This window comes from Centruroides sculpturatus, unplaced genomic scaffold (assembly GCF_000671375.1).
Source record: "Centruroides sculpturatus isolate CEXI.00-Female unplaced genomic scaffold, Cexi_2.0 scaffold1489, whole genome shotgun sequence".
Classification (NCBI taxonomy): Eukaryota; Metazoa; Arthropoda; class Arachnida; order Scorpiones; family Buthidae; genus Centruroides; species Centruroides sculpturatus.
In genome coordinates this window covers 72015-90594 of record NW_019385678.1, presented here as the reverse complement: position 1 = coordinate 90594, position 18580 = coordinate 72015, and the positions used below count along the sequence as shown (strand labels likewise).

The 18580-nt window shown below is 26.4% G+C and overlaps 1 protein-coding gene across 1 annotated transcript in view; it reads right to left on the bottom strand.

The window, feature by feature from the left end:
- The window catches only part of LOC111641134, a gene marked incomplete at its 3' end in the record, with an annotated part of 42476 nt that overhangs the window by 21538 nt on the left and 2358 nt on the right, over nt 1-18580 (bottom strand). Inside the window, exon 3 of the mRNA XM_023387255.1 lies at nt 61-363. Coding sequence (XP_023243023.1) covers nt 61-363 — 303 coding nt within the window. The remainder of the gene's footprint in view (nt 1-60; nt 364-18580) is intronic.

The window sequence follows — 18580 nt, the reverse complement described above, 5'->3', positions numbered from 1 at the left end:
TAATTTTTAAAATGTTAATAATAAAAAATTATTATAGATAAATAACTTATTTAATCTAACCTGAATATAAGCAGAACAAAGATTTAAACTACTTCGAATATCATTCATTAAAGCAGATTTAAAAAATAAATGTTTTTCTGCAGATGGTATGTTATCTTCTGTCATTCTTCCAGATCCCGAAGAACCAAATGATGATGATTTATTAAGACTAAAGCTGAAGTGCCTACGAAGATTTGACATTTTTCTACTGTCAATAATCAGAAATAGTTTAGTGTGTGTGTACTTTATTACTGCGCAATATTGGTGACTGAGCCATGTCAATAAAATTTCTCCTTTTTTATATATTTTCTGTAACAGATATATCTGGAAGAAAAAAGATAATATTAAATCAAAATAATATTGTAAAATTAATAGTATAAGTTTTAAATAATGTTTACAAATGAAAAAATAGAATAAAACAGATTTTTATTAGCATCAAATCCTGTGCCTATAAAAGTTGGCAACAACTGATAGTTGATCTTAACAAGTATTACAAAATTTTTGCTTCAAAGATAGTTATATTGCATAGATATGTTAAATATTTCACTATATATATTATTGTAAGACTGCAGTTTGTTTTCTGATAATTTTTTTATTTAAAGAATCATAAAAAAAATACCAAAATAATCATCAAATGCATTGAATAAAAAAAAACTCTCATGCACAAAATGAGTCATTTAAAAAATCTGTTATGAAGAATTGGCATATTTTCTTAAGTATAGTTTTATCAATGTAATCAGTTAATTTACCAAAGTAAATGCATATTTAGAATTTTGAATTCCAATAAACTGACAAAAACAGTCAAAGAGCAACAGCATCATTTTAAGTAGAGAGTGTGATGAAGGGTGTGATGATAACACCAATTATCAATAACTTCACTTTTACTTTCCTAGTCCTCATTAGTTATGTAGCCTATACTTGTTGAATTAAATTTTTACATTAACTGACTCTATTTGAGATATGACATATGACCCCCCCTCTATCTCTCCACTCCCTCAACCTTTAACCACAAAATGCTAAAATTTTATTTATATTTTATTGAAACTTTATAAAAACAATAATATGAATTTTAGTAGGTAAACTGAAGGAAAGTTGACATTAATTGTTATTGTCTAAAAAAGTCTTAATGCCAAGAAACAGTTATTTATTGTGATAATGTTTACAATGTACAGTACTGTACCTACTTCCAACTAGAAAAAAAGGCTGATGATAATCATTACATTTTCTTTATGCAGAGTTAAATGTATGTACAATAAAATATAAAATTTCTGCTGGAATGTAAAAAATTGGTGATATGAACAGTTTAATTTCTAAAGTTTTTGATAGTATTTAACAGTTTAATGCAATTTTTAAGATATTTGTGGAATATGGATACCAACAGTCAATGTTAACAAGAGTTAAATGTATGTTGTTTCATTTATATTAAAAAATACTTTGAAAAATAAAAACCACACATTTAAAACCAATTAGGAAAATTATTTACATAAAGGTCATATAGCTTAAAATGCAATGTATATCTTTTTAAACTAATATCAATTCATAATAATTTTTAATGATGTTCTTTTAAAATAATCTTTAAAAGGGGTAATAATTATTTATCATCATTAGTCTATAATTCATTTTAAAAGCATTTTTATGTATAAGTACAAAATTATAATGAAAAAAATGGCCTCTTAATTTAAAAATTGAAATTTTATTTAGATCTAAATGTTTTCAAAAATTTGGCAAATATCTCATTTTATATTATTATACAATTATATTGCTTATTAATTAAAGCCAACTAGAATCATTTACTTCTAATCAACAAATGAATTAAAAATCTTAATAACCTATTAAATTCTGATTAAAAAAATTAAAAATTCTTAATTAAAACATTAAATATAATAGCAAAATTGATATAATAATTATTTTGTGTAGTTTATTTTATTTCATTATATTTGTAAATTACATTAATTTCCAAGATGATAATGTCTTAATTCAAAGTTTTGCTTATTGTTATCCAACTCTACGAAACAAATGTATTCCTCATACCCTTACAAAGTAATGTATAATATAAACTAACAGCTGTATAATCAGTTGTTAATTTAAAGTGAATAATTATACAGTTTGAAAATAACAATTCAAATATAATGTCATCAAAATTCCTTTGAATAATTAACTTATTTCTAAAGCTATCCCTTCTACCTTAATAGTACAGTATTACATATTTTTAAAACAACAACACTATGTAATGTATACAGAAACATTGTCATCTTAAATATTTTTAAATTAGTTAAGTTTTATATTAGAACATTACTTTATCACTGAAAAGATGCTCTTCACTAAATTTTAATTTAGAAGTAAAATTTAATATTTGATATGCAACTAACCCATCACAAGATAACCAACAAGAATAATAATTCTTTTTGTAGTGAAACACATCATATAAACATAAATTAGAAGATGATGAAAGTGTAAATATTAGTAGTCGATTATAAACTATGGAATTTCACTATTAAATAAATTAATGAAGGGGAAAACTTATCTTTCACTGTTTTGCCAAAGTCTCCTAGAACTTAAAGGCATAAATAACTTGATAAATTACTCCCAAGCACTTTTGGATGGTCAGGTCCATCATCAGGGGTACACAGTGTTTGTAGTACCCCTGATAATGGACCATACCATCTGAAAAAGCATGGGAAATGAAGAAAGACTTAAGATAACAAGCTTAAAATGAGAAAAGTTTATAGTTGACAATAATTTGAAATTTGCAATACAGTACTTTGAAAGATTTTAAAATTTATGATAACTATTCATTGCTTATAATATGTTTCAAATAAACANAAAACAGTGTTTAAAAAATATACTAATTCCAAAAGAAAGAAAATAAAAACCTAATTATTATATAAAATTATTAATAAAAATCATTGTAATTGTTCTGTCACAGTACAGTACCTATTTAGAATCAATTACTTTCTAAACAAGAAAACAGTTTTTATAAAATGTAATAACATTTTATGAAAAGTGTTATTATTTGCAGTATGCCCATCACTTATTCCCAGTTTATTTAAAAGTTTCTTCACATCATCTATCTTCTCCAGCTTAAGTTTATTCCCCAATGGTAACAAATCAACTAATAGACATGACCATTTTTTAACTCTTTTTAACATTGTATGTTTGCACATCCCTGATCTATCAGAATGGTAATGTTTGCAACAAACATATTTAGTGTTTATTCTGATTACTTTCATTTCAGATACTTTAAAATCCATTTTTGACTTAGAGTGAATGAATTGCAAGTTTCCAATTACTAAGTTGCCAGTCTTTACCAAGAACATATACTTGTCCTATACACTCAAAAATTTTATTGTAGTCTTCTGGTAAAAGAAGCAGTTCAGTTTTTCTTAACATTTCTTCCACCCTTCAAAGGCCCTATCTATGGGAAAATAACTGACCCTGTACCAGATATGTAATCTCAAAAAATACACTATCATATCTGAAAGTTTACTGCTAATAATGTGTAATTTTTGTCTTCTGCACCGCATCCATCATAAAATAAATTAATTTTCTTGATTTTGGTTTTCCTTACATAAAAAAGTATGTGACCTCTTTCTAGCATATCAACTAAATACTTTTTGAACTTCTTCAAAAAATGTGGCCATTATTAAAGAAAAATTAACCACTTTCTAACTAATATCAATAGTAGTAGTAGTAGTTAGTCAGTGTGGGCTACACTGACCATCTACACCAACCTTAAAAATAACACCTTCCTCTCAAATTTCACACAAAGCAGATGTTAATAGGTGTAAGCTTAGATAATTTACAGTCAGTTTCTTAAATTTAATATGTTTATTTTTGAATCAAATAACAATAAAATACACACACAAAAAAAGCACTTTCAGAATTCCATGAGTATTTACATCATTATAAAGAAGACAAATGGATAGTTTTTGATGTAATACTGACAATTTCACAGTTTTAGAATAAAAAACTGATTTGTTTTTTTAATTTGCTCTCTAGAGAAGGATGTATAGCCTCACTTAAACTGGTATGCTGGCATTCCCCTGAGTTAAACCAGCATGTTGGCTTTTACCATATGGAAATAGCTGATTTCCTGGTCTCCCCTGGATAGACTAGCATACCTGTCATTCCACAAAAATACAGTATCATTTATATGTCAAAAGAATTGAAAATTGAAAAAAAGACCAGTCTTAAAGAGATCAAATAAAGAAAAACATCCCTATATCATGTGCTTATAAACAAGTCATTCTTCATTTACAGACAAAATATTTTCAATCTATACTAGATTCAAATAAAAAAACTTTATAAAACATGAAATTCTGAAAAGCTATATTACAAAAAGAAATGTTCATCCACTCTGATATATGCTATTACCCCATTGACTAGAACATATTCCAAGGGGTCAGCAAATGTAATGCTGAAGTCTCATAGTAAAACAATACAATGTCTTACAAATTAGTACAACACTTTTATTTTGCTAAAAGACACATACTAATTTTCTAAAATTTAACAAAAGATATTATATTTGAGTAGAATAACCTAATTTAACTGAACCATTTTAAAATCCATAGAAATAAATCAATAGCTTTCATTTTACATGGTACATAATTTTGAATAACACACATTACCTACTTTTATCATTTAACCATAAGCAAATTTAATGTAAAATAATATTCATAATTTTCATTGCACTTGGTATAATGGTTTAGTACATATAGTAGAGCATCGACTATCTGAAACAATTCAGAACTGGGGTTGTTTGGATAACTGATCATTTATGAAAAAATATATTAAACACAAAACTGTACCATATATATTTTGTATCACACGTCTTACAAATACATGCCTTACATAAAGTAGTATATTAAAGTAGGCCTACAGCTTACCACTGAAAACTTGGATTTGATGACTGGAATAATTTTTATTAACTGATGTTTTGGTTGATTGGTATTCAGATAATCAATGCTCTACTGTAATTGTTATGAATAGTAAACAACTACAAATTGATCTTGCAAGATAGCCATATAAATTACTTTATTGTGTTCTACAAGTTTAATGTTATATGCCATGAATGTAAGAATTTTATAAAGCTCTTAAAGCTACATCTTTGGGTGATTTGCTGAACAAATTTTTAGTGAATCTAATATAGTATGTAGAATTTCAAAATATTCACACAGTGGAAGAGTGTATAATAAAAATAACAGTAAGAATAAAAATAAACAGAAGTTTGTTTTAAAATATCAGTTAATTAATTATGAATGTAGTATTTAAATGTTATTTTCCATTGCTTGAATTTTTGTTTTTCTGCACTGTGGGTCCAGAACCTATTGTATGCCATTAAAAATCACTCTGCACGACATGAGTTGCCAATCACTGAAAATATCCCTTCAATTTAAAATATTACTAAAAAATATAAATATAATTAACAAATAAATATAATCTTATAATATAATTGAGATGGGTTGATAATGATAATAATAAGCCCAGAGTCCAAACTATTAGGAGTCAAAAGTTGAAATTTGGCATACAGTTACGGTACATCATGAAAATGCACTCTAAGAAGGGATTTTTCAAAATCCCCCCTGTGGGGGAGAAGGAGAGGATTAAGGCTTACCATGAACTTGGCTTCTATTATACTATTTTAGATTTGGTTTTTGTGTTTTTGATTGTGTTTTAATAGGGCATGCCATGAGAATGCACATTAAGAAGGAATTTTTCGAAATTTTCACTGTGCACTGCAGGGGAGAGGGTTAAGGATTACCCCAAAGAACTCAGCTTCTACTGTCCTATTTTAGATGTCATATTTGCATTTATGCAAGAAATCGAATGTATTTTTAGAACCTTCTAAAAATTCTCAATGATAGTAAGTGTTCCATCATATATAAAGTTGACACAGGGAGCACATGCACATAAGTTCGCTTTATTCTAACTCTTCATCTTAATGTTTGATTTCATGTTCAAATTTATATTTATGAATGTTTCTGGAAGATCCAGCTTATTTTAAACCAGAAATAACATTTATTTTTCATCACTTACTGGTACTACGCATCGGTTAGTGGTTGCAGTGAGTCTTAATTATCATTATCCCAGTTTGGTAAGCAGATATCTAAAAATTTTCTAATTAGTCTCATAAGTGGAAGACCTAATTCTTGCACTTGGTGAAAATGGGTAAGATAGTCTATAATCTAATAATCTTAATCTTTGCTATTGTTACTTTTTGTCCGAGCAATGCCAGGCTCATCTGCCAGTTAAAATATAATTTATTTAATGTTGATACTACCATTATCTCACATCTTTTAAGACAAATTGGCAAACTGATAACAAATATTTAGGAGTGAGTTTTAAAAGTAAGAAAGATTTTAAATAATAAAGACACCAATTTTGGAACAGATCTATGGTGAATGTTTGATATCTACAGTTGGAATAATTTATTATAACAGCTTGGAGTCAAAAGAAAACTACTAAAAATACTATTGTAAAGAAGCTAAAAAATAAAAAATATTTTAAAAAGTAACAAGCATCAGTAAGTCAGTAAGGAGTTATCAACTGAATTATGTAATGTATGGATGTTGCACAATAGAATTCAGAATTTAAATGAATTAAATATGACTGTAATATCCTCCCTTATATGTTATATCTTACTTGAATAATTATCAATTTTTTCACATTTATACAACATACAGAAAAAAGACTTCAAAGATTTCAAAAATAATTCTGAAGATTTTTATTGTTCTAGGAAATGATATTTTTATGAAAATAGATTAATTAATTTTGTAATAAAAATACTTTTCCAACAAAAAATATTATTAACTATCAGAACATGTTTTGATTTGTTAAGAAATTTATAGTTACATGAAAGTTCCCTTATTTCTGTAATAATTTGCTATATGTATTTAATCTATTGTATATGATAACAGCCTATAATAGTTTTTTATATAGTCTTATATTATCTAAAAAAACTTTTTGCAACATTTCACTAATTTAAAAAAATTCAATCCAACCTACAACTGAATAATTTGCATAAATATTGCAATTGTTTAGTCTTGGTCCTGGAAAGAACAATTAAATAAAATTATTTATATTTAAATATGATTAACTATTTTTGCTTTGAATCTTTAAATAAATATATACAGCATTGTGAAAATGTATTATTGTTCTTTTTTAATTCTAAATTAAATTTCACTATGTTCTGAAATTTTTAAAAAATATCATAAGTACGAACTTTTTCTTTTAAAAATTATTATTGTTTTAACATATATACAAAACTTTTTAAACTATAAATGCCAATTAGTAGTTTTATATTGAGATATAATTTAATTTAAAAAATAGACTGTATAGATTTTGAAGGAAATGTGACCTTGAGATGCCATTAGTTGTTTATATCAGTTGTAAAATTAGACAAAGTAGAAATGTATCATTGAAATATTATTACAATATTCATTTTATGACTTAATCTTTAAATTTATATTCTATATTCGATTTTAATCACAACAAAATTAAATTATAAAATAAGCATCTTTTCTTTATAGTTTGATATATACTGTATTTACTCATGTATAAGACAGGGTTTTTAATCATTTTTCACTGTTTCAAAAACTTAGGTCATCCTATACATGTAAGAGAAGGATTCTTTGTGTTTTTGCAATAATTTCTGTGAACTATGTATAGTTACTTCATGCTGCCATTATAGTTCTACAGTCTATCATAAGTTGGCACCTACTGTAAACAAACTAAGTTAAACAAAGAGGGGTGTATTAGTTTAAACCTATGTCTATCAATTAAAAACCACATTGCATCTCATTTGTCCACAGAAAACAGTTCCTTGTTATTTATAAAATCATTAATGAAATTAGCAATGATTATAAACATAGTTATTTCATATATGTTAAATTGTTATTTTTAATGAATATTAGCACATTCTGAATCATTAAAAATAAACTTTTTCCAGTCATGCACATTATAGTGTTTTGGTTTTTTTCCATTCATCACATATTAAGGCAAACATGGTTGTTTGCCTTAATATGTGCATTTGATAATATTTTATTTGTGATTAAATGAAATAATTAGATTTATTAATACAATTCAAATTTTTTCTTTATTTTAATATTTAAAGTCACACCTCATCCTATATGCGAGATCATCTTATACACACAGAGGTGGATCTAGGTTTTTCAGGCCTAGGGCTTATTGAAGTCCAATGGGACCCCATTTTTTGTTAATACAAATAATACTATAAATTATCATTATTATTATATTATTAATATTAACTATTTTTTACTATACAATAAGTGCTCATTGTTAATGAAAAAGTATTAAAAATTTATGATGATAAGTAAATTTTTGTGGGCCCTTGACACTTGTTGTCCCAGGACTTAAGCCCTATTAGTCCCTATGTAGATCCACCCATGTATTATGAGTAAATACAGTATGTTTATTATAAATTTGAGAAAAGCAACTTTTAATTAATATTAAAAACTTCTAAATAGCTAAAGTAAAAAAGCACTCATTTGACTGCTTTAGCAAACACTTTACAACACCAACATTGTGAAAGTATAATATTACATTAGTAATGTAAGTAATAAGTAATAATACATACACAAGTGAAATTTGCACTTTTATAAAATAATATAAATTGTATAATTTTTCATGTTTTTCTCTTATTTACTAATTGCAATATTCTATACATTTTTGTTTCAAAATTTATTAACTATTTTTCAACCAAGTTAATTAAGAATTGTTTCTGGCTAAAAACTGATATTATAATCATTGACTAAATAATTATTATAAACTAAAATAATATCAAAATTATTTAAAATTAAAATTATCTATTTCATACTTATGTTTAATAAAATCATGAATGATAATGTAAATGATGGAACTGAAAATCATTACTTTTAAAATATTTTAATGCCTTGTCATCTTTTCATATTCTAAGTTATGTTTGAGAAAAATAATTTCACATTTGCAGATGAGATCATCTTAATTTCTTTATATTAAATACAATTTAAAATTCATCTCTATGTTTATATTCTATGTATGTTGATAATGCGTGCACACATTGAGGTAATATTTTTTAGTGTAAACACAAATTTCGCATTGCAATATTTTTTACAATACTGGAATGCATTGTGGTTTTATATAAGCAATCAGGATGCAGAATTTCTTGTTGTGGCTATTTCTATAAAGCCACAAAGTGGTCTGGTCATTTTTTCCCAGCTCATTGAGCATTTTCAGTCTTTGAACCTAACATATATATTAACAGCATAATTGCACTGCATGCATACTAGTTTTATACACAAAACTAGTAGACATTAGGCTTTTAGAACAAGATTTAACATTACTTTAAAAATTCTAGTGATAAAGAATTAATGTGAGAAATATCATATTAAAAAGTATAGAAATATTTTAGACATTAAGAACAAAATTATTTAGTTATTCATCTGGATTTGAAACAATTAATATAGAATAACCTTTGAAAAGGTTTTTCAGTACATGAATTTATGTAACTTTTTGAAACTTTATTCTGATGTAGCACACATTGAGGTAATATTTTTTAGTGTAAACACAAATTTCGCATTGCAATATTTTTTACAATACTGGAATGCATTGTGGTTTTATATAAGCAATCAGGATGCAGAATTTCTTGTTGTGGCTATTTCTATAAAGCCACAAAGTGGTCTGGTCATTTTTTCCCAGCTCATTGAGCATTTTCAGTCTTTGAACCTAACATATATATTAACAGCATAATTGCACTGCATGCATACTAGTTTTATACACAAAACTAGTAGACATTAGGCTTTTAGAACAAGATTTAACATTACTTTAAAAATTCTAGTGATAAAGAATTAATGTGAGAAAAATCATATTAAAAAGTATAGAAATATTTTAGACATTAAGAACAAAATTATTTAGTTATTCATCTGGATTTGAAACAATTAATATAGAATAACCTTTGAAAAGGTTTTTCAGTACATGAATTTATGTAACTTTTTGAAACTTTATTCTGATGTAGCACACATTGAGGTAATATTTTTTAGTGTAAACACAAATTTCGCATTGCAATATTTTTTACAATACTGGAATGCATTGTGGTTTTATATAAGCAATCAGGATGCAGAATTTCTTGTTGTGGCTATTTCTATAAAGCCACAAAGTGGTCTGGTCATTTTTTCCCAGCTCATTGAGCATTTTCAGTCTTTGAACCTAACATATATATTAACAGCATAATTGCACTGCATGCATACTAGTTTTATACACAAAACTAGTAGACATTAGGCTTTTAGAACAAGATTTAACATTACTTTAAAAATTCTAGTGATAAAGAATTAATGTGAGAAAAATCATATTAAAAAGTATAGAAATATTTTAGACATTAAGAACAAAATTATTTAGTTATTCATCTGGATTTGAAACAATTAATATAGAATAACCTTTGAAAAGGTTTTTCAGTACATGAATTTATGTAACTTTTTGAAACTTTATTCTGATGTAGCACACATTGAGGTAATATTTTTTAGTGTAAACACAAATTTCGCATTGCAATATTTTTTACAATACTGGAATGCATTGTGGTTTTATATAAGCAATCAGGATGCAGAATTTCTTGTTGTGGCTATTTCTATAAAGCCACAAAGTGGTCTGGTCATTTTTTCCCAGCTCATTGAGCATTTTCAGTCTTTGAACCTAACATATATATTAACAGCATAATTGCACTGCATGCATACTAGTTTTATACACAAAACTAGTAGACATTAGGCTTTTAGAACAAGATTTAACATTACTTTAAAAATTCTAGTGATAAAGAATTAATGTGAGAAAAATCATATTAAAAAGTATAGAAATATTTTAGACATTAAGAACAAAATTATTTAGTTATTCATCTGGATTTGAAACAATTAATATAGAATAACCTTTGAAAAGGTTTTTCAGTACATGAATTTATGTAACTTTTTGAAACTTTATTCTGATGTAGCACACATTGAGGTAATATTTTTTAGTGTAAACACAAATTTCGCATTGCAATATTTTTTACAATACTGGAATGCATTGTGGTTTTATATAAGCAATCAGGATGCAGAATTTCTTGTTGTGGCTATTTCTATAAAGCCACAAAGTGGTCTGGTCATTTTTTCCCAGCTCATTGAGCATTTTCAGTCTTTGAACCTAACATATATATTAACAGCATAATTGCACTGCATGCATACTAGTTTTATACACAAAACTAGTAGACATTAGGCTTTTAGAACAAGATTTAACATTACTTTAAAAATTCTAGTGATAAAGAATTAATGTGAGAAAAATCATATTAAAAAGTATAGAAATATTTTAGACATTAAGAACAAAATTATTTAGTTATTCATCTGGATTTGAAACAATTAATATAGAATAACCTTTGAAAAGGTTTTTCAGTACATGAATTTATGTAACTTTTTGAAACTTTATTCTGATGTAGCACACATTGAGGTAATATTTTTTAGTGTAAACACAAATTTCGCATTGCAATATTTTTTACAATACTGGAATGCATTGTGGTTTTATATAAGCAATCAGGATGCAGAATTTCTTGTTGTGGCTATTTCTATAAAGCCACAAAGTGGTCTGGTCATTTTTTCCCAGCTCATTGAGCATTTTCAGTCTTTGAACCTAACATATATATTAACAGCATAATTGCACTGCATGCATACTAGTTTTATACACAAAACTAGTAGACATTAGGCTTTTAGAACAAGATTTAACATTACTTTAAAAATTCTAGTGATAAAGAATTAATGTGAGAAAAATCATATTAAAAAGTATAGAAATATTTTAGACATTAAGAACAAAATTATTTAGTTATTCATCTGGATTTGAAACAATTAATATAGAATAACCTTTGAAAAGGTTTTTCAGTACATGAATTTATGTAACTTTTTGAAACTTTATTCTGATGTAGCACACATTGAGGTAATATTTTTTAGTGTAAACACAAATTTCGCATTGCAATATTTTTTACAATACTGGAATGCATTGTGGTTTTATATAAGCAATCAGGATGCAGAATTTCTTGTTGTGGCTATTTCTATAAAGCCACAAAGTGGTCTGGTCATTTTTTCCCAGCTCATTGAGCATTTTCAGTCTTTGAACCTAACATATATATTAACAGCATAATTGCACTGCATGCATACTAGTTTTATACACAAAACTAGTAGACATTAGGCTTTTAGAACAAGATTTAACATTACTTTAAAAATTCTAGTGATAAAGAATTAATGTGAGAAAAATCATATTAAAAAGTATAGAAATATTTTAGACATTAAGAACAAAATTATTTAGTTATTCATCTGGATTTGAAACAATTAATATAGAATAACCTTTGAAAAGGTTTTTCAGTACATGAATTTATGTAACTTTTTGAAACTTTATTCTGATGTAGCACACATTGAGGTAATATTTTTTAGTGTAAACACAAATTTCGCATTGCAATATTTTTTACAATACTGGAATGCATTGTGGTTTTATATAAGCAATCAGGATGCAGAATTTCTTGTTGTGGCTATTTCTATAAAGCCACAAAGTGGTCTGGTCATTTTTTCCCAGCTCATTGAGCATTTTCAGTCTTTGAACCTAACATATATATTAACAGCATAATTGCACTGCATGCATACTAGTTTTATACACAAAACTAGTAGACATTAGGCTTTTAGAACAAGATTTAACATTACTTTAAAAATTCTAGTGATAAAGAATTAATGTGAGAAAAATCATATTAAAAAGTATAGAAATATTTTAGACATTAAGAACAAAATTATTTAGTTATTCATCTGGATTTGAAACAATTAATATAGAATAACCTTTGAAAAGGTTTTTCAGTACATGAATTTATGTAACTTTTTGAAACTTTATTCTGATGTAGCACACATTGAGGTAATATTTTTTAGTGTAAACACAAATTTCGCATTGCAATATTTTTTACAATACTGGAATGCATTGTGGTTTTATATAAGCAATCAGGATGCAGAATTTCTTGTTGTGGCTATTTCTATAAAGCCACAAAGTGGTCTGGTCATTTTTTCCCAGCTCATTGAGCATTTTCAGTCTTTGAACCTAACATATATATTANAAAATTAGATTTAAATAAATATATATATATATAACTAAGATTTTAGATTTGGGAAATTTTCTATATTATTTAAAATAATATAGAAAATTTTCAATTAAAGTAATTTTTCAATTAAAAAAATAAATGTTTTAAACTCTTAAAATTTTTAGAAAATAAAAAACTGAACATGAATTTTGACAATATGATCATCTATCATTAAAAACTTTCACTATTAAATCTGTATATTTTTATAATTTTCTAACTGCATTTCTCATTATCATGTTAAATGTATTTTAAAAAGCTAAGGAAAGAAAAAGTAACAAAACTAGTTAAAGAAAAAAATTAATTGAACATGAATAAGTAACTGAGTTTTTGTGAAATTATTCTTCATAATGAATCAAAAGATGTAAAAATAAACTTATCCTTTTAACTGATTAAAAAATGATAAAAAAAATAATGGATAATAAAAAATAAAATAATAATAACAGAGAAGTTTTATACCATAACACTAAATATACACAAAGAAAATTATATTATTTAGGAAATGCAACAAGGATAATGAAAAGGAGTTTATAGGAACATATGGAATACATTAGGAAAGAAGGTAAACAGCAACACTGAAATACACTTATAACAAAGCCTTTAGTAGTTTGTTGGGATGATGATAAAATAATTTTTAAAAAATCCAAAAAGCCTCAATAAAGATTATTAATTAACTCGTGTTTCTTTTATAAAGAAAAAATGGCAGATATTTAATTACTGGGAAAATAGAATCTTAACGCATAGTTGATGATATAGAAAAAATAAATTGTTACAAAAATTTTTTCAGGTTTTGAAGAATAAAACTGATTTCAAAATTTTACTTAAAAATATCCCAAAGAACACAGTGTTCTTATTTACAATGTAAGAGATAAAAATAGTTTGTTATTAAGGTTATGAAAAGCTCAACAACATTCAGCTAAGAAATATATTTTTTTATTTCTTAATTCTGAAACAAAAGATCATTTCTTAATAAAAACTTAAGTAATCAAAACTATAGGTTTGAACTAAAATCCAAATCATATCACCTGAAAATTATGTATCATCGTATCATATATATTTTTTTCAAAAAAATTCTAAAAAATATTTCAAACACTAAAATTTTAAGTAATATTGGTATCTTTGATATTTAAAAAAAATATTTTTAATATTGTAAGAGGATAAAAATTTTAAATTTAAATAGCAACATGAAAAAATAAATTAACTATTAGAAGTTAAACAATACTTTTCTATCAAAGTTATAGTCCAAGAAATCCAGAGATATTTCGCTACTTCAGTTAAACTTTTTCAAAACTAACTTTTTAAAAAACCTTTTGTTAAAAGTAAAATCCAGCTTTATTTTTCTCCTTTACAAATAAGTTATATTCTATAATTATAAGGCACCCCTTAATTTTATATGTTTTAATAATATAATAGTGCAATCAATGATGATATAACTTAATGTATTATATTCTTACGTATTAATATATTTATAAAACAAAGTATTGTAGGGTAAATAGGTTTTAAACAATTTAACATTTTTATTATTTGCATTTCCCATAAATATAAAGCCATAGTCTAAACCAGGGATGGAAAACCTTTTTGTGTCTGTGTGCCACATAGTAAGCATAGTTATTTTAAAATTTTTAATGAGTTGTTCCTAAAATTGTCACAATTATCTAATGCTAAATCAATTTTGTAGTATAGTAGCTAGTAAGCATAGTTATTTTTTAAAATGTTTAATGTAAGTCTAAAACTTTGATATGCAACATATTTTCTATTTATTTGAAGTATCTTATCAACATTATAACAGCCTAAAATATGTTTAAACATATATCAAACATCACTAAAGCATTTAATGATGTTTTGCTATTATAGCAATTAGTTTTTCATTAAAAAATCACAGATATAATTCGTATAACTTAAAAATTACATTAATAATTTAAATTACAAAATATTAAAGTTATAGTCCAAGAAATCTAGTGAATTTAGCTATTTTAATTATGTAAAATACAAACTCAACATTATGTAGTGTACTAATATTAAACTACTATCTAAAATACAGTTGAGTCTGCTTAAAAATTAAGAGAGCACCTTCAGATCTAGAGATTGTTCCTTGTATTTGAATCTTTCCACCTCTTCATGTTTTAATAGCTCTATATATTAGTGGTATGCAGCGACATTTGATAATAGGGAAGCCATGCTTCCATAAAAATTATAAACAAACCTAATCATTGGAAGCATTATACAATATTTTGGTGTGTAACATCCATGAACTAAACCACATGAAATTGGTGCTCTGTAAAGCGCATGTGCAAATGCATATAATCTGGCGTTTACACCATTCAAATATTTTCGCTGCGGAAGCTATCCCGTATTTGACAATACAGCGCTTCCATTGGGAATATGCATGTATGAATTTATATTCAAATATACAATAGCAATCATTATTTTTCACCTTTACAGAAATTTGTAATAAAATACATAATGCATTATAATAAAATATTGATTTTAAATAATTCAGAGTAAATTAAAATATGAAAATAATTGAACAATATGTATTTATATTTTAGAAAATACAAGGGAATTGGCACTTCCACAGCTTCCATGGATAACACACCACTACTATAGCCTGTATCTTATAAGTGAGGTTAGGATAAATAGACACTAAAAATCATTTAACTTATTACTTTTAGTGCCTAGATGCTCTATATTTACTTATAACACATTTAGAAGTGTTAAAATTTATTATCACATAATTTTACTTCACATATTGGTTTCTGTTCTTATATCATCAATTTTCAAACAGTATATTTATCTGCCACATTAATTTCACTTCCCAAAAATGTAGTAGATGATCTATCTGAGAAGTGCAATCACCCTTGCTCCAAACTTTCTATATGCTCTCTAATGGGAAATACAATATAAAAACAAATAACTTTATCCATTCAGTATTATACTTATATTTATTGTTAAGTCCGAAATACAATTAAACAAAATTGTAACGTGTGTCAGGTGTATGTATGTTATCCAGTGTTGATGTACAGTCCACAGAATGGTCACACGTGAGGTGAGTTGATATAATTGTATCCCTAAGAATGCAGGGTGAGATTGTCCCGCCTAGAGAGGGAGAAATTGTGCACTTCCTTTTGGTGTGTTGTCAGTGCTGACCAGAGTGGGTAGCTGTGTGGCTGGTCAAGAACCAGTGTGGTGATTATAAATTAATTGTTAGGTGCCTGAGTGTTGCTTGCTTGTTTGAGAAATTAAAGTTCAAATTGTGTTGTTATGTTGTAAAAGAACTGTGTACTATTTTTAGACCATGTAAATGGGAACATTTTACATCACATTTTTTACAACATTTATCATATTTTATTACAAGAATTTACAAATATGGAAGTTAACTATATGCACTATCATAACTATTCAAGCAATAACTTAAACAAATTTACTTAAAGAAGTCTAATCTCTTTCAGATTATTCACAACTTTCCTTTCAATCATCTCACTCTTGTAAAATACATTACAGTTGGTAAAATTTTCTTCTAAATATTTTCTCACCATACTTAAATGAAATGGTGCATCTTTATGAGAAACAGATTTTGTTGATTCATGAACAATTTCCGTTTTGTCTTTTCTTGTCCATCTTCCTCCATCATATTGCATCTGCATCTCTACTTCATCAACCATACTCCATATTTCAACAAATACTGTAGCAGGACTGTAGAGTCAGAGTTGTGGAGTTTTGGCATTTTAGTTATTGTCAAAGTTGTCAAAAATCTGCTGACTCCAGACTCCTTTTTACTTTCTCAACTTGTTATGTATATAAAGTGGAAAAGTATTGAAATTGTATCAAATGTGACTCTCTGAGTTTTTGCAAATCTACACATTTGGAGACCTAAACCCAAAAAATGTCAGAGAGGAAAAATTCCCATATGTGTGTTGGCATCTAACTTGTTTAATTTCTTTATTCTCTGTTCTGAGATATTAAACAATATCTCAGAATGGGTAAAGATTAATAAACAAAATTTGGCACAGTAGCTTCTGTATAAAAGGGCATTAATGTTATTAAATTTTGGTTTTTTTAATTAAAGGTTGACACAGTGGAGACATAGAAAAGGTAATGTGTCATATCTCTTAATGAATATTTTATTTGTTATTAGCGTTAAAAATTTAAAAAAATAAAATAAAAGACGTCTTTACCTCAAAGTAAGCTTTTATGCCATTTTATAATAATACAGTAAAACCCATTAAGATGTTCTCGCTTAATATGTTAGAATGTATATGGGGACACGATTTAGTTCAACTACTTTGACTTAAATAACTAACTCCTGTGTTAAACCATCTGACTCCGATTCTGACCACAGAAATTTTAGGCTTCAAACAGGGTGAATGAAATCATGCCCCCCCCCCACACACAGTCTAACATCCACACATATAGAAAAAAATCTCAAATCTTTTTCATATCTCAAAATTTCAAGGTGTCCTGAGTCCAAAAATGTAAAAATTTGGGAGGGGTCATTTTTTGACCAAGCGCTACACTTTTCCTCTGTTATATATAACAGCCGGAAAAGAAAAATTATCGAATACATATTTATATATTACTTAGAGAAGTCTTCTAGCTTTGGAATAAAAAGTTTCTACGCTCTATCTTTATTACAACTCTATTTATTGAATATTTTATTCTGAGGTCACATGATGACATCAGAATTTCCGAGTCTCTTTCGGTAACAAGTCCGCCCCTGATCAGAGTTGGATGTTAAGACAAAGTCAGAGTTAGTAATTTTTACACTAATCCATATCCCTCGTAGAGAGCCCTGTTGCCATGCACCCTGGGTGGTGACATACCATAAAATTAAACACAGACCCTTATAAATCTTTCTTAGAATTGTGCTCACTTATAAAAACTTACTCTGGAAAGCCACTGACACTGTATTCATTTAATTAAATGGATTGCTCTACTACCTGGTGCTTTGTTAACAAGAGTCCAATTTGTGTAAAACATACTGAAGAAAATTGGGAATATGGAAAAGTGTTCTCTTAGACTGCTCCCTTATATGATGCTCTGTTAAGTGGACTTGACTGTATACAATTTAATTTAGGTCTACAGTTATTTTCATATTTTCCAATAATTGTTGATAATTTAATCATATTGATAAATAATTTAGCTTTTTTCATTTGAAATTCAATAAATTATTATTATTTCATAATAAATATCAATTCTAAACAAATATTTGAATTTATGATGAAAATAAAAACTATTACTCAATGTAATTATTATTTTTTTAATGTTTGCAGTATCTGTATAATAAAAATAAAAACAAAATATCTATTATATTTATTAATGCTATTCTAGCAATTCTTGTAATTCTTGCTATTTTTAACTGATAAGAATGTAGACTATTCTTATTTTTCTCTTACTCTCACAAAACATTCTATATTTCATGTT